The 21447-nt window shown below is 44.6% G+C and overlaps 1 protein-coding gene across 7 annotated transcripts in view; it reads right to left on the bottom strand.

Annotated features, from left to right (window-relative positions):
• ADGRE3 (adhesion G protein-coupled receptor E3) overlaps positions 1-21447 on the bottom strand; it is a 71660-nt gene that overhangs the window by 14908 nt on the left and 35305 nt on the right. For 5 of the 7 annotated variants that reach the window (XM_054461774.2, XM_063658732.1, XM_054461773.2 and 2 more), the window contains 6 exons: positions 20907-21090; positions 16644-16763; positions 11033-11217; positions 8009-8176; positions 5263-5460; positions 1940-2175 (listed from right to left, as the gene is read on the bottom strand). In XM_054461774.2, the coding sequence (XP_054317749.2) occupies positions 1940-2175; positions 5263-5460; positions 8009-8176; positions 11033-11217; positions 16644-16763; positions 20907-21090 (1091 nt within the window). The remainder of the gene's footprint in view (positions 1-1939; positions 2176-5262; positions 5461-8008; positions 8177-11032; positions 11218-16643; positions 16764-20906; positions 21091-21447) is intronic. The other 2 variants (XM_063658735.1, XM_063658734.1) reach the window with 2 other exon arrangements.

Genomic DNA, 21447 nt, shown 5'->3' on the forward strand with positions numbered 1-21447 from the left:
CTTTCCTTTCCTTCCTTCCTCTTTCTTTCTTTCTTTCTTTTCTTTCTTTCTTTCTTTTCTTTTTCTTTTTTTTTCAGAGTCTCACTCTGTCATTTAGGTTGGGGTGCATTGGTACAATCACAGCTCACTGCAACTTCCACCTCCCAGGTTCAAGCGATTCTCCTGCTTCAGCTTCTTGAGTAGGTGTGTGCCACCACGCCTGGCTAATTTTTGTATTTTTAGTAGAGACGAGTTTTCACATGTTGGCCAGGCTGGTCCCGAACTCCTGGCCTCAAGCGATTCTCCTGCCTTGGTCTCCCAAAGTGCTGGGATTACAGGCATGAGTCACCGTGCCCGACCTTAAAGCTCTTCTTTCTATTATTTATTCATCTTGATGGTCTTTTGAACAACACCCCAAACCCTCTCCTTCTGAAGCCATCCCTATAAACTTTATAAAAATAATCAGAGAAGACAAAAGGGGGAGAAATGAAAACAAGCCAAACTTGCAGCACATCCAGGATTCACTGCCAGGTCAGCTTGCTCTCTGACCTGCTTCCTCCTAGCTGTTTGGTGCCTGTTATCCCAGAATCACACAGATCCTAGATAACAGTTTCCCTTTACTGCTCTATAGGTAACAACTTAAATATTATAAAACATGAAGTTTCAGCCAGGTGCGGTGGCTCACACCTGTAATCTCAGCACTTTGGGAGGCCAAGGTGGGTGGATCACCTGAGGTCAGGAGTTCAAGACCAGCCTGGTCAACATGGTGAAACCCCATCTCTACTAAAAGTAAAAAAATTAGCTGGGCGTGGTTGTGGGCACCTGTAATCTCAGTTATTTGGGAGGCTGAGGCAGGAGAATCGCTTGAACCTGGGAGGTGGAGGTTGCAGTGAGCCAAGACTGTGCCATTGCACTCCAGCCTGGGCAACAAGAGCGAAACTCTGTCTCAATAAAACAAAAAAACAAAACAAAAAAAATGAAGTTTCCCCTTGAGATATTCTTTCAGGTCCTGTGTACCAGTGAAACTACTGACTTCAGCTGCTCTGAAGGACCACAGAAGGAGCTAAGTCACCAAAGAAGGCAGTTTCCGTCTCCTGATGATTTCATCTGCTGTACCCTGAACAATCAATGACCCACATTTTCCAGCTTCCACACCCTCTATGATCCCTTTAAAAGCCCCAGTCCAGAACTCCTTGAGGAGATTGATTTGAGAGTCTTCTCTTATCTCCTCGCTTGGCGCCCTGAGATTATTAAGCTCTTTGTTTTTGGAAACAAGGTCTCGATCTGTCACCCAGGCTGGAATGTAGTGGCCTGAGCATAGCTCACTGCAGCCTTGAACTCCTGGGCTGAAGCAATCCTTCCATCTCAGCTTCTTGAGTAGCTGGGACTACAGGTGTGAACCACCATGCCTGGCTATTTTTTTTTTTTTAAATTTTTAGTAGACACAAGGTCTTTCTATGTTGCCCAGGCTAGTCTTGAAGTCGTGAACTCAAGTGATCCTCCTGTCAGGGCTTCCCAAAGTGCTGGGATTACAGGTGTGAGCCACTGTGCTCAGCTAATTTTTTGTAGAGATGAGGGTCTTGCTATATTGCCCAGGCTGGTCTTGAACTCCTGGCCTCAAGTGATCCTCCCACCTTGGCCTCCCAAATTGTTGGGATTACAGGTGTGAGCCACCACACCTGGCCTCATTAAGCTCTTTCTCTGCTGCAAACCCTGCTGTCTTGGTGGATTGGTACATTACCGTGCAGTGGGCATATGAACCTGTTGGTTGTATAAGACTTCCAGAACCTTGCAAACTCTTACCACCATCTCACCCTGCCTTGCTGGGAAAGAGGTTAGAGCTGTTATAAAGGAGAACATAGAGTGCATTGGTTATGTATATTCCCACCATCATCATGAATGCTGCCCTCAAATCTTTCTTAGGAAACTGTCCATGACACAGGGTGGGATTCGAGCTCACCGATCAGCAGTTCCATAAAGGTGAGGCCAGGAGGCTGCAGAAATGGCCACAGTCACAGCGGGAACGCCATAGCCGACTGGGAACATGATCCATTTCATGAGTCTGTTGATGCTTGAGTAGTTGACCACCATCAGGTTCCGTGCAGTGAGGAAGAGGTGCCCGCCCTCCAGCAGCATCCAGATGAAGGCGGCCAGGTAGAGATAGTGCAGGGCACCGGCGATGATGGAGCACAGCACCTGGGGGAGGAGAAAGGGACGCCTGAAGGGGTTGTCAGGGTGGAGTATGGCCCTAGGACCTCTCCTTGACATTGGCTTTGGGTTCAGAGCACCTGACATCAGACCAAGGGCATTAAAAGTAAAGGGGAACTGGATGCAGTAGCTCATGTCTGTAATCTCAGCACTTTGGGAGGCTGAGGTGGGAGGACTGCTTGAGCCCAGGAGTTTGAGACCAGCCTGGGCAACTTAGTGAGACCCCATCTCAATTATATTTAAAAAAATAGATAGTTGATAGTCAAGGCTAGCTTTGGTCACCTGGCCACCAATCCCTTCAACCTGCCCTTGAGACTGAAAGGGTAGCAGAATGTACCACCTCCACCTATGCCACTTTGCAACAGATCACCAGAATTTATCCCTCCTTTTAAACTAAGACTTTGTATACTTTGAGCAATGTCTCCTTTCCTCATCCACTTCCCCCCTCAACCTCTGGGAACCTCCATTCTACTCTCTACTCCTACTGTACTGCGTGGTGACTATAGTTAATATATTATGAATTTCAAAGTTGCTAAAAGAGTGGAGTTCGTTCTGTTTTATTTCTTTGAGACAGGATCTCACTCTGTCACCCAGGCTGGAGTGCAGTGGCACAATCATAGCTCACTGCAGCCTTGAACTCTCACGCTCAAGTGATCCTCCCACCTCAGCCTCCCCAGTAGCTGGGACTACAAGTGTGTGCCACCATATCCACTAATTTTTGCAGAGACGGGGTCTCAATGTGTTGCCCAGGCTGGTCTCCAACTCCTAGGCTGAAGTGATCCTCCCGCCTTGGCCTCCTAAAGTGCTGGTATTACAAGCATGAACCGCCACCCCAGTCCTAAAAGAGTGAATTTTAAACGTTTTCACCACAAAGAAATGATAAGTATGGAAGTGATAGATATGTTTATTATCCTGGTTTGATCATTTCATAACGTGTATGTCTATGGAAACTTCACATTGTACCCCATAATTTTATACAATTATTATTTTTCAATTAAAAATAAAATTTAGAAAAAAGTTTCACTTTAGCGTAAGAGATTATTATTATGATTATGATTCTTTTTTTTTTTTTTGACAAGGTCTTGCTCTGTCACCCAGGCTGGAGTACAGTGGTTGCAATCATAGCTCACTGCAGCCTCGAACTCCTGGGTTCAAGTAATCTTCCTGCCTCAGCCTCCCAAGCAGCTGAGACTACAGACATGCACCACTGTGTCCAGCTAATTTTGTTATTTTTTTGTGGAGACAAGGTCTCACTATATTGCCCAGGATGGCCTCGAACCCCTGGCCTCAAGTGATCTTTCCACCATTGCCTCCCAGTGTGCTGGGATTACAGGTGTCAGCCACTGTGTCTGGCCCAAGGGATTATTTTAAACTGAAGGCAGTTGAGAAGAAGCAGATACAAAAATAGCTCTCTGCCCTCCCCGCTATTTGCCTAAAAGCAGGACATACGTTTTTGTACTTGTCGTTTTTGGGGGGTGAGAACACTTAAAATCTACTTTGTTAGCAATTTTTCAATACAGAATATATTGTTATTGACTATAGTCATGATGTACAATAGCTCTCTTGTATTTATTCTTCCTGTCTAGCTGAAATTTGGTATCCTTTGACCAACATCTCCCTAAACCCCTTCCCTGCTGCCCTAGTCTCTGCTAACAAGCATTCTGCTCTTTGCTTTTATGAGTTTGGCTATTTTAGATTCCACACATAAGTGAGATCATGCACTATTTGTCTTTCTGTGCCTTGCTTATTTCACTCGGCTTAACACTCTCCAGGTTCATCCATGTTATCACAAATGGCAGGATTTCCTTCTTTTTCTGAAGGCTGAATACTATACTGGGACATTACTTTACAAAGGCATTCCTCCCACCTATTGTCTTCCTTCTATCCTCCTACCCTTGCTATGCGGGGGTGACAAAAGTTGATTACTAAGACAACTTATTTATTTATTTATTTATTTATTTAAGATGGAGTTTTGCTCTTGTTGCCCAGGCTGCAGTGCAATGGCACAATCTTGGCTCACTGCAGCCTCTGCCTCCCGGGTTCAAGCAATTCTCCTGCCTCAGCCTCCCAAGTAGCTGGGATTACAGGTGCTCATCACCACGCTCGGCTAGTATTTTGTATTTTTAGTAGAGACGGAGTTTTGCCATGTTGACCAGGCTGGTCTTGAACTCCTGACCTCAGGTGATCTGCCCACCTCAGTCTCCCAAAGTGCTGGGATTACAGGTGTGAGCCACTGTGCCCGGCCACCAAGACAACTTTAGATCCTCACTGGTATGGAGCCAACACCGGAGGAATCTACAAAACCAATGATATGGTTTGGCTCTGTGTCCTCACCCAAATCTCATCTTGAATTGCACTCCCATAATTCCCAAATGTTGTGGGAAGGACCCGGTGGGAGATAATTTGAATCGTGGGGGCGGTTTTCCCCATATTGTTCTCGTGGTAGGAAATAAATCTCACGAGATCTGATGGTTTTATCAGGGGTTTCCACTTTTGGATCTTCCTCATTTTTTCTCTTGCAGCCACCACGTAAGAAGTGCCTTTCGCCTCCCGCCATGATTCTGAGGCCTCCCCTGCCATGTGGAACTGCAAGTCCAATTAAACCTCTTTTTCTTCCCAGTCTTGGGTATATCTTTATCAGCAGCCTGAAAATGGAGTAATACAACCAATGATACTAGTAAGCCTTTATCTATCACTCATTTCCCAGATATTTGCCTTCCTATACTTTGTGCCCCTAGAGACCCAAGATCTTTTTCCCTTCTTCAAAAATTTATCATTCTTTGTCAAAAATGCTGTCGTTCTAAACTACCTCTTTGAGAATGCCTCGTTACCTGGGTATCTCCCACTTATATATGAAATATGCATATATGTTAATGAACTTCTGTTTGCTTTTTCTCTTATCTGTCTTTTGTTATGTGGGTCCCAGCTACGATCTCAGAAGGGTAGCGGGAAAATTATATTTTTCTCCTCTACAGACCCAAGGACATTTTATTAAGGAATCCAGTGCAGCATTGCTCCGTGAGCTCAAATGCACCTTGGGGCAGGGCAGGGCATCCTCTGAGACACTGTCAGTACCTTGGGTTCAGTTCGATCAATTCCCACAAGGAAGAGGAGGTGGCCCAGGAAGAGGCAGAGTGAGAGCTGCAGATGCAGTGAGGTGCTGGTGTTCTGGATGGCTTTGCACAGGAGGAAGGTGAGGGCCGCCAGGAGGAGGCACAGCAGAGAGACGCTCAGCCCCACGTAGGTGATGATAGTCAGCACGGGATCCTCCTCCTGGGACCGAGAAAAATAGTTCACAGTTACGCTTTCCTGCACTGGGATTATGGCTCCCTCCTTGAACTGGGGCATCCTAGACACAGGCACCAAGCCCAGTGGTAGTGTGGGACCGTTAGACTGCTAATGTAGATTGCTAATGTAGACTGCTTATATAGATTGCTAATGTAGACTGCTAATATAGACTGCTAATATAGATTGCTAATGTAGATTGTTAATGTAGACTGCCAATGTAGATTGTTAATACAGACTGCTAATGTGATTGTTAATGTAGACTGCTAATATAGATTGCTAGACTGTCTTTTTTGTTTTCAGCTTTATTGAGGTGTATACTTAATGTATCAAAAATTACACATATTAAATGTATACATTTTGATGAGTTTGGACATATGATTTTTTTCCCCTAAAAAAAGTAGAATGGCAGTTACCAGAAGCTGGGGAGAGGAGAGAGAGAGAATAGGGAGTTGGTTAAGGAGTGAAGAGTTTCAGTGTTGCAAGATGAAAGAGTTCTGGAGATGGATGGTGGTTGATGATTGCACAATATGATTGTACTTTACTGAACTGTATATACATTTAAAAATGGCTAAGATGGTAAATTTTATGTTCTGTGTATTTTACCACAATCTTTACAAAGTGATTTTTGGGCCATGGTGTCTCACACCTGTAATCCCAATGCTTTGGGAAGCTGAGGTGGGAGGACTGCTGGAGGCCAGGAGTTCAAGACCGGCCTGAGCAACAAGTGAGACCCCGTATCTAAAAAAAAATAAAGTGTTTTTATATGCAGAGGGCTTGTGCTATGCAGTACCAGTTTGATCAGAGAGCTCATACTAATGAAGGGATTTAAAAAACTTTTTTAAGTTCAGAGATACATATGCAGGTTTGTTACATAGGTAAACCCCTGTCGCAGGGGTTTCTTGTACAGATTATTTCGTCACACAGGTATTAAGCCTAGTACCCATTAGTTATTTTTCCTGATTCTCTCCCTCCTCCCACTCTCCACCCTCCGATAGGCCCCAGTGTCTGTTGTTCACCTCTTTGTGTCCATATGTTCTCCTCATGTAGCTCCCACTTATAAGTGAGAACATGAGTATTTGGTTTTCTGTCCCTGTGTTAGTTTGCTAAGGATAATGGCCTCCAGCTCCATCCATGTCCCCGCAAAGGACATGATCTCATTCTTTTTTATGGCTGCATAGTATTCCATGGTGTATGTATTCCATATGTACAACATTTTCTTTATCCAGTCTGACATTGATGGGCATTTAGGTTGATTCTATGTCTCTGCTATTGTGAATAGTGCTGCAGTGAACATACATGTGCATGTGTCTTTATGATAGAATGATTTATATTCCTTTGGGTATATACCCAGTAACAGGATTGCTGGGTTGAATGGTAGTTCTGTTTTCAGCTCTTTGAGAAATTGCCATGCTGCTTTCCACAATGGTTGAACTAATTTACAACCCCACCAACAGTGTGTGTTCCTTTTTTTCTGCTACCTCACCAGCATCTGTTATTTTTTGACTTTTTAATAGTAGTCATTCATGATGTGGTTTATAGTAATCATGGTTTTTTTTTTTTTAGACAGAGTCTCGCTCTGTCGCCAGGCTGGAGTGCAGTGGTGCGATCTTGGCTCGCTGCAACCTCTACCTCCCAGGTTCAAGCAATTCTCCTGCCTCAGCCTCCTGAGTAGCTGGGACGACAGGCGTGTGCCACCACACCTGGCTAATTTTTGTATTTTTAGTAGAGATGGGGTTTCACCATGTTGGTCAGGATGGTCTTGATCTCCTGACCTTGTGATCTGCCCGCCTCGGCCTCCCAAAGTGCTGGGATTACAGGTGTGAGCCACTGTGCCTGGCCCAGTAGTCATATTTTTGCCCTGGGGTCCTATAGTCTGAGCAACTGAGGTCAACCATGTAGGCACTGCATACCTATGTGAATGATCCCCCAATACACACCCTGAACACCAAAGCTCAGGTGAGCTTCCCTGGCTGACAACACTTCACATGCGTTGTCATAAGTCATTGCTGGGAGAATGAACTGCATCTGTGCAACTTTCCTGGGAGAGGACACTGGAAACTTGCGCCAGGCTTCTCCTGGACTTCTTACCTTGTGTCTTTTCCATATATTGATTTTTTTTTTTTTTTTTGAGATGGAGTCTTGCTCTATCACCCAGGCTGGAGTGCAATGGCTTGATCTCAGCTCCCTGAAACCTCTGCCTCCCGGCAGATGGTTGAACCCGGGTTCAAGCCATCCTCTTGTCTCAGCCTCCTGAGTAGCTGGGATTACAGGCATGTACCACTATGTTCGGCTAATTTTTGTATTTTTAGCAGAGATGGGTTTTTGCCGTGTTGGCCAGGGCTGGTCTCAAACTCTTGACCTCAGGTGATCTGCCTGTCTTGGCCTCCCAAAGTGCTGGGATTAAAGGCATGAGTCATCATGCTCGGCCTTTTTTCAAGTTTTTTTTTTTTTTTTTTTTTTTTAATAGCACTTACTACCACTTAGTAGGGGCTTAGAAAGTATTTGCTGGAAGAATAAAACATATACATCATACCTGGCTGGTCAGGGCCATCAGGACAGCGAAGCTGGACAGGTGACTGCAATTACACATGGTGTGACTCTTGTTCACGTGTATCAGGAAGCAGCCATCCCTGGACCACTGGCTGCCCTGCCCTGTGCTCTTCCAGTAGACACAGAAGACCTTTTTGGTACTGAGGTTCATCTGAAAATAGAAAATAGAAAGGGCTCATTGTCTTTGTCTTTCTTTTTTTTTTTTTTTTTTGAGACGAAATCTTGCTTTGTTACCCAGGCTGGAGTGCAGTGGCTCAATCTCGGCTCACTGCAACCTCTGCTTCCTGGATTCAAGCGATTCTCCTGCCTCAGCCTCCCGAGTAGCTGGGATTACAGACGTGCACTACCACACCAGGCTGATTTTTGTATTTTTTGTAGAGACAGGGTCAACTATGCTGCCCAGTCTGGTCTCGAACTCCTGGACTCAAGCAATCTGCCTGCCTTTGCCTCCCAAAGTGCTGGGATCCTACAGGCTTGAGCCACTGCGTCCGGCCAGCTCAATGTCTTTTTCCTCAGAAGGGACAGTTCTTATTGTTGGCCTATGCCGGGGTGCCACCTGCTAAGGCACCTGTGTGAAGAGTGACTCAGGTGATTTCTGTTTTGTTTGTTTTTGAGACGGGGTCTCATTCTGTCGCCCAGGCTGGAGTGCCGTGGCACAATCACAACTCACTGCCACCTTGACCTCCCTGGTTCAAACGATCCTCCCATCTCAGCCTCCAGAGTAGCTAGAACTACAAGTGTGCACCACCATGCCCAGCTAACTTTTGTATTTTTAGTAGAGATGGGGTTTCAACATGTTGCCAGGTGGTCTTGAACTCCTGGCCTCAAGCAATCCTCCTGCCTTGGCCTCCCAAGGGGCTGTGGTTACAAGCATGAGCCACTGTACCTGATTTCTATTTTATGTGGCCACCAGGACCCCCGATCCATAACCGCAGCTCTTTTGGAATTTTATGTAACATAAAATAAAGCAAAGGCTCCCTGGGAACCACAGTTTCAAGAGATTTCTTTGGTTTTAGAACCTTGCCCAGACCATGGGAGGAAAAAAACAAAAAAACAAAAAATACAGTGGAGTCTGAAGCTCTCATGTTTTTCCCTAAAGTCTCTCTAAGCCAAATGTCCTTGGTCGTTGTATAATCAATTTTGTCTCTACTCCCTTACAACACAATAATTGCTCATGCAATAAGAGGCATGTTATAGGAAAGAAACGTCATGAGGAGAGAGAATAAAATGAGCCTTTGAAGCTGGGCACAGTGGCTCACGACTGTAATCCCAGCACTTTTGGAGGCCAAGGCGGGTGGATCACCTAAAGTCAGGAGTTGGAGACCAGTTTGTCCAACATGGCCAGACATCATCTCTACTAAAAATACAAAAATGAGCCAGGTGTGGTGGCACTTGCTTGTAATCCCAGCTACTTGGGAGGCTGAGGCAGGAGAATCGCTTGGGCCTGGGAGGCGGAGGTTGCAGTGAGCTGAGATCGCACCACTGCACTTCAGCCTGGGCGACAGAGACTCCGATTCAAAAAAAAAAAAAAAAACAAAAAAAAAAAAAGAAAGAAAGAAAATAGAAAAAGAGGCCGGATGGAGTGGTTCATACCTACTATAATTTCAGGGTTTTAAGAAGCTGAGGTGGGAGGGTTGCTTGAGGCCAGGAGTTTGAGACCAGCCTGGACAACATTATGAGTCCCCCTCTCTATCAAAAATAAAAGAATTAGTTGGGTGTGGTGGCACACACCTGTAGTTCCAGCTGCTGGGGAGGCTGAAGTGGGAGAGTCCCTTGAACCCAGGAGTTCGAGGCTGTAGTGAGCTATGATTGTGCAACTGCACTCCAGCCTGGGCAACAGAATGAGACCCTTTCTCAAAAAAGGTAAAGATATAGGTCAATTAACTTTAATAATAAATTTCATTTAACCCACTATATCCAACATAGTATCTTTTAAATATATCAGTATAAATTAATAAATATAATCAACATAGATATTATCAAGGAGATATTTTACATTCCTTTCTTCTTTTCTCTGTTTCTTTTTTTTTGAGATGGAGTCTGACTCTGTTGCCAGGCTGGAGTGCAGTGGTGCGATCTCAGCTCACTGCAACCTCCGTCTCCTGAGTTCAAGCGATTCTCCTGCCTCACCCTCCCAAGTAGCTGGGACTACAGGCATGTGCCACCATGCGCAGCTAATTTTTGTATTTTTAGTAGAGATGGGGTTTCACCATGTTGGCCACTGGATCACTTGACCTCATGATCCGCCCACCTCGGCCTCCCAAAGTGCTGGGATTACAGGTGTGACCTTTCTTCTTTTCTTTTTTTGTTTTGATTTACTTTTTAAAAATGTATTTTTAATTTATACATTATAATTGTATATATTTATGGGATACAGTGTGATTTATAATACTTGTATTTGCATACAATGTAGGATGATTAAATCTAGCTAATTCTTTTTTTTTTGCATTTATTCTTATTGGTTCTCTGAAACTCCTGGATCTGTGGTTTGGTGTTTGACATTGATTTGGGGAAATTCTCAGTCACTTCCCTCCCTCCCTCTCTCCCTCTCTCCTTCCTTCCTTCCTTTGTTCTTTGTTTCTTGTTTTCTTCTCCTTCCTGTTTTTCTTCTTCTTCTGATAGTGTCTTGCTCTGTGCCCCAGGCTGGAGTGCAGTGGTGCAATCATAGCTCACTGCAGCCTCCAACTCCTGGGCTCAAGCAATCCTCTTGCCTCAGCCTCCCGAGTAGCTGGAACTATAGGAGCATGCCAGCCTGCCTGGTTTAAATCAGGCTAATTGTTTTCTTCTTATTAAGTCTTCAAAGGCTGATTTACAAGATGTAAATCTGGAAATACTGCCTTCAAAATCTTGATTCAGACCAGCCACGTTTCAAATGCTCAATAGCGACAGGTGCTCCTGACTACGACCCTGAAGAGGGCGGGTCTAGAAACACAGCCTGGGATGATACACACATCGTTTGGCCTGCCTCCTTGAGACCCGACAAGCTCAAATCATACTTATGACCCACCTTCACGTGCTGGAAAGTCAGCGTCACAGACTTGGAGAGAGACACGTTCCTTTTGGGTCCAATAGCAGCACTCACAACCTGAGAGTTCAGATACACTTGATCTTTCTTATCCATTTCTTCAAAAAAAGTTGCATTTATGATGTTTCCAAGAGAAGAATAAGAGATAAAGGCAACGGCACTGGGACCTGAGGAAACAGAAAGATGGAATCTTTTTTCTTTCCTTTTCTTTCTTTTTTTTTTCTTTTCTTTTTTTTTTTTTGAGATGGAGTCTCGCTCTTGTCGCCCAGCCAGGCTGGAGTGCAGTGGCATGATCTCGGCTCACTGCAACCTCCGCCTCCCGGGTTCAAGTGATTCTCCTGCCCCAGCCTCCCAAGTAGCTGGGATTACAGGCACGCACCACCATGCCTGGCTAATTTTTTGTCTTTTTAGTAGAGATAGGGTTTCACTATGTTGGCCAGGCTGGTCTCCAACTCCTGACCTCAGGTGATCCACCTGCCTTGGTCTCCCAAAGTGCTGGGATTACAGGCATGAGCCACCATGCTCAGCTAAGTTTTGCATTTTTAGGAGAGATGGGATTTCACGATGTTTGTTAGGCTGGTCTTAAACTTCTGACCTCAGGTGATCTGCCCACCTTGGCCTCCCAAAGTGCTGGGATTACAGGCATAAGTCACCATGCCCAGCCCAAAATTGGAATCTTTAAAAGTGTCCCCAAAGCCAGGCAAAGTGGCACCGTGAGTGACTTGGGAGGCTGTAATCCCAGTGACTTGGGAGGCTGAGACTGGAGGATCGCTTGAACCCAGGAGGCTGAGGCTGCAGTGAGCCGTGATTGCACCACTGCACTCCAGCCTGGGTGATAGAGCAAGATCGTGTCTCAAAAAAAAAAAAAAAAGTGAATTGTATTCAGTGGCATTGAGTACATTGACAATGTTTTCATCACCTCTATGTCATTCAAAAACATTCTCATAACCTCCAAAAGAGAATCCATTCCCATAAGCATTCCTCACTCAGTCCTTGGAAACCACCAACCTGCTTTCTGTCTCTATGAGTTTGCCTATTCTAGATATTTCATATAAATGGAATCATACACTATGTGACCTTCTATATCTGTCATCTTTCATTCAGCATCATGTCTTCAAAGTTCATCCACACTGTAGCATGGGTCAGTGCTTCATTCCTTTTTCTGACCAAATAATATTCCATTATACGGATATATCACCTTCTATTTATCCAGTCTTTCATTGATGGACATTTGAGTCATTTTCATTTTTTGGCTATTTTGAATAATGTTGCTGTGAGGACAGTGTGTTCTTATGTGTATTAATTTTTTTTTTTGAGATGGAGTTTCGCTCTTTTTGCCCAGGCTGGAGTGCAATGGCGCGATCTCGGCTCACTGCAATCTCTGCCTCCAGGGTTCAAGTAATTCTCCTGCCTCAGCCTCCTGAGTAGCTGGGATTACAAGTGTGTGCCATCACACCTGGCTAATTTTGTATTTTTAGTAGAGATGGGGTTTCACCATGTTGGCCAGGCTTGTCTCAAACTCCTGACCTCAAGTGATCCGCCCTCCTCGGCCTCCCAAAATGCTGGGATTACAAGTGTGAGCCACCGTGGCTGGCCACATATATTAATTTAAACTACGCTGGGGTAGACTTTGTCTTAATTAGGGCTTCATGTGCCAGGCCTGATTAACTTGAATCAGAAACACCACAGTTGAGAGATGGCCACTGCAAGTAATTCAGGTGTCCTTATCTCCAGTTAACACCAGATATATTGCTAATTAGCATAATTACCATAATGAATGTCAAAAAAAGTTTTTTGGTCATTTGTATCAGCCATACTTATATTAAAAATTTGCAGACCCACCCATGTATCAAGCCTAAGATTTATCTTGATTCCTTTTAGCCATCAGTCAGATTTCATGATTTCTTTTTTTTCATTTGTTTTTTTTTGAGACAGGGTCTTGCTCTGTTGCCCAGGCTGGAGTGCAGTGGTGCAATCTCAGCTCAATATAGCCTTGACCTCCTGGGCTCAAGTGATCCTCCTGCCTCAGCCTCCTGGGTAGCTGGGACTACAGTTACATGCCACCACACCTGGCTAATTTTTCCCCTACTTTTTGTAGATATGGGGTCTCACTATGTTGCCCAGGCTGGTCTCAAACTCCTGGTCTCAAGTGATCCTCCCTCCTCCCGCCTCCCAAAGTGCTGGGATTATAGGCATAAGCCCCCATGCTCAGCCAGATGTAATGATTTCTTATTTAATTTGGCCAATTAGACGTAAGACCCTATGGAAGTGAGTTTTCGGCCAGGCACGGTGGCTCATGCCTGTAATCCTAGCACTTTGGGAGGCCGAGGCAGGCGGATCACAAGGTCAGGAGTTCGAGACCAGCCTGGCCAATATGGTGAAACCCTGTTTCTACTAAAAATACAAAAATTAGCTGGCAGTGGTGGCGGACGCCTGTAGTCCCAGCTACTCGGGAGGCTGAGGCAGGAGAATCGCTTGAACCCGGGAGGTGGAAGTTGTAGTGAGCCAAAATCGAGATCAGGCCACTGCACTCCAACCTGGGAGAGCGATACCCTGTCTCAAAAAAAAAAAAAAAAAAAAAAAAAGTGAGTTTTCAATGGTGAAATTAGTCTGTTAATAAGCCTAATGGATACAGAGACAGGTTCTCACTAGGGAAATTAGCAGGATCTAGGATATGTGGCTTGGGTAAACGATTTTAGAATCTCTCTTTATTGTGCATTAACACCCATGAAGGTTGAGTTGTGAACGTGGCTTTGCTGCAAAGCTTAACCCCAAAAGAGATCTCTGCCATTTTTTTTTTTGAGATGGAGTTTCACTCTTGCTGCCCAGGCTGGAGGGCAATGGCACGATCTTCGGCTCACCACAAACTCTGCCTCCCGGGTTCAAGCGATTCTCCTGCCTCAGCCTCCCAAGTAGCTGGGATTACAGGCATGTGCCACCACGTCTGGCTAATTTTGCATTTTTAGTAGAGACAGGGTTTCTCCATGTTGGTCAGGCTGGTCTCGAACTCCCAACCTCAGGTGATCCACCTGCCTTGGCCTCCCAAAGTGCTGGGATTACAGGCATGAGCCACTGTGCCCGGTCTGCCATTTTTTAGAAGAGTCGTTCTCAGATGGAGCTTAAATCCTGTGATCCCTGGAGGATTCGTTTTAACAGAGTGCTGGCGCCGGGCATGGTGGCTCAAACCTGTAACTCCAGCACTTTGGGAGGCTGAGGCGGGGGGGTGGATCACTTGAGGTCAGGAGTTCAAGACCAGCCTGGTCAACATGGTGAAACCCCGTCTCTACTAAAAATACAAAAATTAGCTGGATGTGGTGGCACATGCCTGTAATCTCAGCTACTTGGGAGGCTGAGGCTGGAGAATTGCTTGAACCCAAGAGGCGGAGGCTGAAGTAAGCTATGATCACGCCACTGCACTCCAGTCTGGGTGACAGAGTGAGACTCCATCTCAAAGACAAAAAAAAAAAAAAAAAAAAAAGATGTTTTCTTACAAACAACCACTTGTTGCATTTTCTGGAAACTTCAAAGTCTGGTAACACTGAGACAATGAATAATAATCTATTTCTTCTTACAAAGGCTGTAGGTATGGTGGGCACCCTAGCTCGAATCCCTGGCATTCTTGGTTTCTTTAATATGCTGATGAATTCTGCTGTAAGCATCAGTGGTTCTGCCTGGGAACTTCCATGGGCGTGAATTTGCGTTTGGTCTGCACAGAGGACAGGCTGGAAGAGCTTGAAAGTTCAGCCCCCGGAGTAACCTTCCACCAATGATAGATCAGAGCAGATGGACGGACATCCTAGCTCCCTCTTCTCGAATGGGACAACTCAGTGAGATTGAGCCCCGGGTACCCCAACAGCAAGCTGCTCACTCAGGTACCTACCTCATTGGCTGCCTTTACTTGCCTGTCTTACTTTGCCTCTTACCTACAGTGATAGTTCATTTTACATGTCCACTTGGCTAGGCCATGGTCCCCAGACATGAGGCATGGATGTTGCGTGAAGGTGTTTTAAAGATGAGATTAATATTTAAATCAGTAGACTGAGTAAAACAGATTGCCTGCTATAATGTGGGTGGGCCTCGTCCAATCAGTTGAAGGCCTCAAGAGAAATCAGACTAAGGTCTCCTGAGAAAGAGGGAGTTCTGGCCTCAGACTATCTTTGGATTCAAGCTGCAGTATCAGTTCTTCCTTGTGTCTCCTGCCTGCCTGCCCACCCTGCAGATTTTGGACATGTCGGCCTTCCATAGTCACGTGAGCCAATTCTTTAAAATGCCTCTCCCCGTCTCTCCTCATCTCTTTCTTTCCTTCTCTCTCCCCATCTCTTTCTTTCCATATCTCTCTCCCCATCTCTCTAATTCCATCTCTCTCGTTCCATCTCTCGTTCCATCTCTCTCTTTCCATCTATCTTTTTCCACTTTTCTCCCCATCTCTCTCTTTTGATCTCTCTCTCCCCATCTCTCTTTCCATCTCTTTCTCCTCATCTCTCTCTTTCCATCTCTTCTCATCTCTCTCCCCATCTCTTTCTTTCCATCTCTTTCCCCATCTCTCTATTTCCATTTCTCTCCCCATCTCTCTCTCTCCATTTCTCTCCTCATCTCTTGCTTTTGATCTCTGTCTCCCCATCTCTCTCTTTCCATCTCTCTCTCTCCCCGTCTCTCTCTTTCCATCTCTTTCCCCATCTCTCTCTTCCCTTCTCTCTCCCCCATCTCTCTCTTCGCATCTCTCTCCTCTCCATCTCTGTCCCCATCTCTCTCTTTCCATCTCTCTTCCCTTCTCTCTTTCCATTTCTCTCCCCATCTCTGTCTTTCCACCGCTCTCCCCATCTCTCTTTTCTCATCTGTCTCTCCATCTCTCTCTCCCCATCTCTCTTTTTCCATCTCTCTCCCCCTCTCTCTTTCCATCGCTGTCCCCATCTCTCTCTTTCCATCACTCTCCCATCTCTCTCTTTCCACATCTCTCTCCCCATCTAATTCCATCTTTCTCTCCCCATCTCCCTCTTCCCATCTGTCTCTCCCCATGTCTCTCCTTCCACCTGTCTCCCCATCTTTCTCTCCATCTGTCTCTACCCATATGCCTTTCCATATCTGTTTCTCTCCATCTCTCTCATCTCTTGCTCTCTGTCTCCATCTCTCTCTCTCTCTCTTTCTCTCTCTCTCTCCTCTCTTCCCACACTCCCCACACCCTACACTCTTCAGCTCTTTAGTTGTGATTCTCTGGAGAACACTGATAGTTGTGATTCTCTGGAAAACCCTGATTAATACACCCACTGTTGTTCCTGGGGATCACCTCCCAAAGAAACTTCTCACACTTCTTTCAGGGTTTGCTTCTGGGTGAACCCAAACTAGGACACAGGCAGAACAGCACTTCCCCACCATCCCAAATTGCAAAGAAGTCCCTCCCATACTGAATAATAGAAAACCTCCATTTTGGGAACATGTCTTTTTTTTTTTTTTTTTTTTTAAAGGGAAAATCTCCAATATCGCAGTTTGAGGGTAACAAGCCCATTAGGGGAGAGCCCAGTGGGCTTGTTTCCCCATGACTCACACAATGACGTGGCTCTGTGTGAAGGATTCTGAATGTAGCCATTAGGCGTACCTTGTGTGTCTCCCTGGATGATATCATTGCAACCGATGTCCATTGAGTTCATTTGGACATTCAAGTTGAATGTCCTTCTTTCTTCAGAGCAATTGTCTGTAATCACTCGAGTTTCAATAGCTGGTGAGAAAAGCAATGGGCAGGCTTAGTGATATTGTAAGAAACTTTAAAAATATGCATAGGAACAGGACATGGTGGTGCATGCCTGTAGTCTCAACTACTCAAGAGGCTGAGGCAGAAGGATTGCTTGAGCTCAGGAATTCAAGCCCAGGCAACACAGTGAGATGCTGCCTCTAAAAAAAAATGTTCATAGCAACATAAATGGCTCACATACACTGAATGTCTAGGGTGTGTCGGGCACTGAGCTAAGAGCCTTACACATGTCACCTTATAATAACCTATAACTTCATCAGGGACAACTCTATAGATGAGGAAACTGAAGTCAGACGTTAGGTAAGACTCTAACTCCTGAAACCAAGTTCTTAACTAACAGCTGTCAGCATACATCTTTGAAGATACAGTTCTATTTCTAGGAGTTTATTCTCAGAAAACGATTGTGGATGGAGGGCAGATTTAGCTACAAGAAAATTCATAGCAGCTTAGATGATAATGGTGGAAAATGGGGGATTATCTAGATGTTCAACAAGAGGTGATTGATTAAATAAGTGATGACATGGGCTGGGCACAGTGGCTCATGCTTGTAATCCCAGCACTTTGGGAGGCCATGGCAGGTGGATTGCTTGAGGCCAGGAGTTCAAGACCAGCCTGGCCAACATGGCGAAACCCCATCCCTACTAAAAATACAAAAATTAGCTGGGCATGGTGGTGTGCACCTGTAATCTCAGCTACTTGGGAGGCTGAGGCACGAGAATAGTTTGAACCGGGGAGGCAGAGGTTGCAGTGAGCTGAGATCACGCCACTGCACTCCAGCCTGGGTGATAGAGTGAGACTCTGTCTCAAAAATAAGTAAGTAAGTAAATAAGTAAATAAGTGATGATATATCCCTATGGTGGGGAACCAGGGCTTCAAATAAAAATAAAGTCACAAATGAATTGCAATCAAGAAAAACCCATGAGTAAAAAGGTAACCATGTGAGTGATGGATGTGTTAGCTAATTTGATTGTGGTGATCATTCCACAGTATATATATATATATCAAGTCATCCTATTGTACACCTTAAATATATACAATTTTATTTATCAATTACACCTTAATAAAGCTAAAAAAGGTTAAGCCCATGAAAATATGTATCTTAAAAACAGACAGCCCAAGACTGGCTGTGAGTCGGAAATTGTTGAATTGGGTGATGGGTGCATCAGGGATTTTATTCTCCTATTTCCTTTTGTGCATATTAAAAGGTTAAAAAAAAAAAAAAGAAGCAAGCAACAAAATAGCACATCAAGAATGACACTATTTTATGGCTGGGTGCAATGGCTCATGCCTGAATTCCCAGCACTTTGGGAGGCTGAGGCCAGTTGATTGCTTGAGGTCAGGAGTTCGAGACCAGCCTGGCCAACATGGTGAAACCCCATTCTACTAATACACAAAAATTAGCTTGGCATGGTGGCAGGCGCCTGTAATCCTAGCTACTGGGAAGGCTGAGGCAGGAGAATTGCTTGAACTTAGGAGGCGGAGGTTGCAGTGACCTAGATCGTGCTACTGCATTCCAGCCTGGGCAATAGAGTGAGACTCCATCTCAAAAAAAAAAAAAAAAAAAGAAAAAAGAATGACACTAATTACATTCTAGAAACTACTACTGGTTTGTTTAATATTGACTCTCAGTTTTTGAAAAGTTTACAAGTATCTACTCTAATTATGTATTAATGTTTTTGGCCTACTGTTTCATTCATTTAGTACGTTTTAATGAATAGAAATTCTTGAGCTCAGTGTAAGTGAATTTATTGTTATTATTATTATTTTTGAGATGGAGTCTTGCTCTTTTGCCCAGGCTGGAGTGCAGTGGCACGCTCTCAGCTAACTGCAACCTCTGTCCCCCGGGTTCAAGTGATTCTCCTTCCTCAGCCTCACGAGTAGCTGGGATTATAGGCATGCACCACCATGCCTGGCTAATTTTTTTTGTATTTTTTTAGTAGAAACAGGGCTTCACCATGTTGGCCAGGCTGGTCTCGAACTACTGACCTCAGGTCATCCACCTGCCTCGGCCTTCCAAAGTGCTAGGATTACAGGAGTTAGGCACTGTGCCTGGCTGAATTTATTATTATTATTATTATTATTATTATTATTATTATTATTATTATTATTTTCCAGGATGGAGTCTCTCTCTGTCACCCAGTCTGGAGTGCAGTGGCGCGATCTTGGTTCACTGCAACCTCTGCCTCCGAGGTTCAAGTGATTCTCCTGCCTCACCCCCCCGAGTAGTTGAGATTACAGGTGTGCACCACCACACCAGGCTAATTTTTGTATTTTTAGTAAGACAGGTTTTCGCCGTGTTGGCCAGTCTGATCTCGAACTCCTGACCTCAAGTGATCTGCCTGCCTTAGCCTCCAAAAGTGCTAGGATTACAGGCGTGAGCCATCTCACCCTGCCCACAATGTTAATTTCATCATCCATTATATTATCGCTTGTTACTCTGTGTTATTTTTATCAAACCTCAATTTGACTTGTTTTTATATTATTTAATATTTTCTAAATTAAACTATGTGTTTCCCGTAAAAAAGAATGACACTATTTTGGCAATATTTCATAATATTAAAGAGTGGAAAGATAGAATAATCATAATTATAGCAATTACTACCATAGTTTTTCTTCTTTCTTAAAAGTTTGAGTCGTTTAGCTTCTGAGGTATCCTAGTCCTAAGTGCATTACATGCACTTTCATTATCTCTATTAAAAATTTTTTTTGAGACAGGCTCTCACTCTGTTGTCCAGGCTGGAGTGCAGTGGTGCAATCTCAGCTCACTGCAGCCTCGAACTCCCGGGCTCAAGCGATCCTCCCACCTCAGCCTCCTAAGTAGCTGGGACCTCATTTGCACACCACCATGTCCAGCTAATATTATCCTCATTTTATTGACAGGAGAATGAAGCCCAATGAGGTGAGGGCACTGGTCTCAGATCAAACAATTAGGACATGGCAAAATCAGGAGAGATGAGATTTACTTGCAATCTGGAAAATGGTTTAATTTTGAACCAAAGTATCCAGATTCCAGTTTTCCAAGAAGAATAGGCACTGACTTTTTCACAACCTGCTGTGTTGTTTTTTTTTTTTTAAATTTAAGATGGAGTCTTGCTCTGTCACCCAGGCTGGAGTGCAGTGGTGTGATCTCGGCTCACTGCAACCTCTGCCTCCCGGGTTCAAGTGATTCTCCCACCTCAGCCTCCGGAGTAGCTGGGATTACAGTTGTGAGCCACCATGCCTGGCTAATTTTTGTATTTTTAGTAAAGATGAAGTTTCACCATGTTGCCCAGGCTGGTCTGAAACTACTGGTCTCAAGTGATCCACCCACCTTGGCCTCCCAAAGTGCTGGGATTATAGATGTGAGCCACCATGCCCAGCCCAAAACCTGTTTTTTTTTTTTTTTTTTTTTTTTTTTTTTTTTTTTATGAGACAGGTTCTTGTTCTGTCATCCAGGTTGGAGTGGCAATGGCATGATCATAGTTCGCTGCACCCTCAAACTCCTGAGCTCAGGCCATCCTCTCCCTCAGCCTCCCAAGTAGCTGAGACCACAGGTACAAGCCACTGCACCTGGCAAATTTTAAAATTTTTTTAAAGAGTTGGGGGTCTCACTATGTTGTCCAGGCTGGTCTTGAGCTCCTGGGCTCAAGTAACCCTCCCACCTCAGCCTCCCATAGTGCTGGGAATACAGTCGTGAGCCATCATGCCTGGTCCTCAAACTACATTTAAGTGAAAATTCCAGACCTGGGATTGGAAACTATTGGCAATCTTCTGAACAAACAACTTTATTGAGGTATAATTGATGTCTAACCAACTGCACATATTAAAGTGTACAATCTGGCGAGTTTTGTTGGGTGCACACACCTCTGAAATCAACACCATAATCAAGGCAGGAAGATCTCCATTACCCCTAATAGTTTCCCCAGATTTTCTCATGCCTCTGCCACCCCTCCCTCCTGCCCCTCCCTGTCACTCTAGATAAGTTTGTGTTTTCTAGAATTTATATAAATTTATGTAATTTACATAAAGGGACTCATGTGGTGTATTCAATTATTTTTTTTCTAATTGCCTAACCCAGATCCCAGCTGCTAACCAGTCCCCAGGGTGTATCAGGCCTCATTATTGTCTTACCTACACTATCGTTTTGGATTTTCAGGACTTTTTGTTCTGGAGCTTTCAAGGCAGTTTCTAGAACTTTCGATTCCACATCCCAGAGAATAGTGGTAGCTGTGGATGAGATTTCTTGTCTCCCTTCTGTTCTCCATAAAGTCTGATTGGTGAGAAGTGACTCAAATTCGTCCACAATCTTTTGCAGCTTTGAAGACATAAAGAATTTTCATTTTTTAAAAATGTAATCTGGTAAGTCCCATATCCAAAAGAGCAGTAGAAAGCATGAGAAAGCAGGCTCTGGAGCTGGAGGAACCACATTCAAATCCTGGCACTTCATCATGTCCCAGCTTTGTGACCTTGGGCAAGTCACTCAATCACTCTGTGCCCCATGACAGGAAAAGGAACTCAAAGGGTTTTTCTGAAGGATTAAATGAGTTAACAGATGCTCTTCTTTTAGGACAGTGTCTGTACCTGGTGAAAGCTATGTAAGGGTGAGTCATTATTATTATTTTTGAGACAGAGTCTTGCTCTGTCGCCCAGGCTAGAGTGCAGTGGTGGGATC

This window comes from Pongo pygmaeus, chromosome 20 (assembly GCF_028885625.2).
Source record: "Pongo pygmaeus isolate AG05252 chromosome 20, NHGRI_mPonPyg2-v2.0_pri, whole genome shotgun sequence".
NCBI classification, from domain to species: Eukaryota; Metazoa; Chordata; class Mammalia; order Primates; family Hominidae; genus Pongo; species Pongo pygmaeus.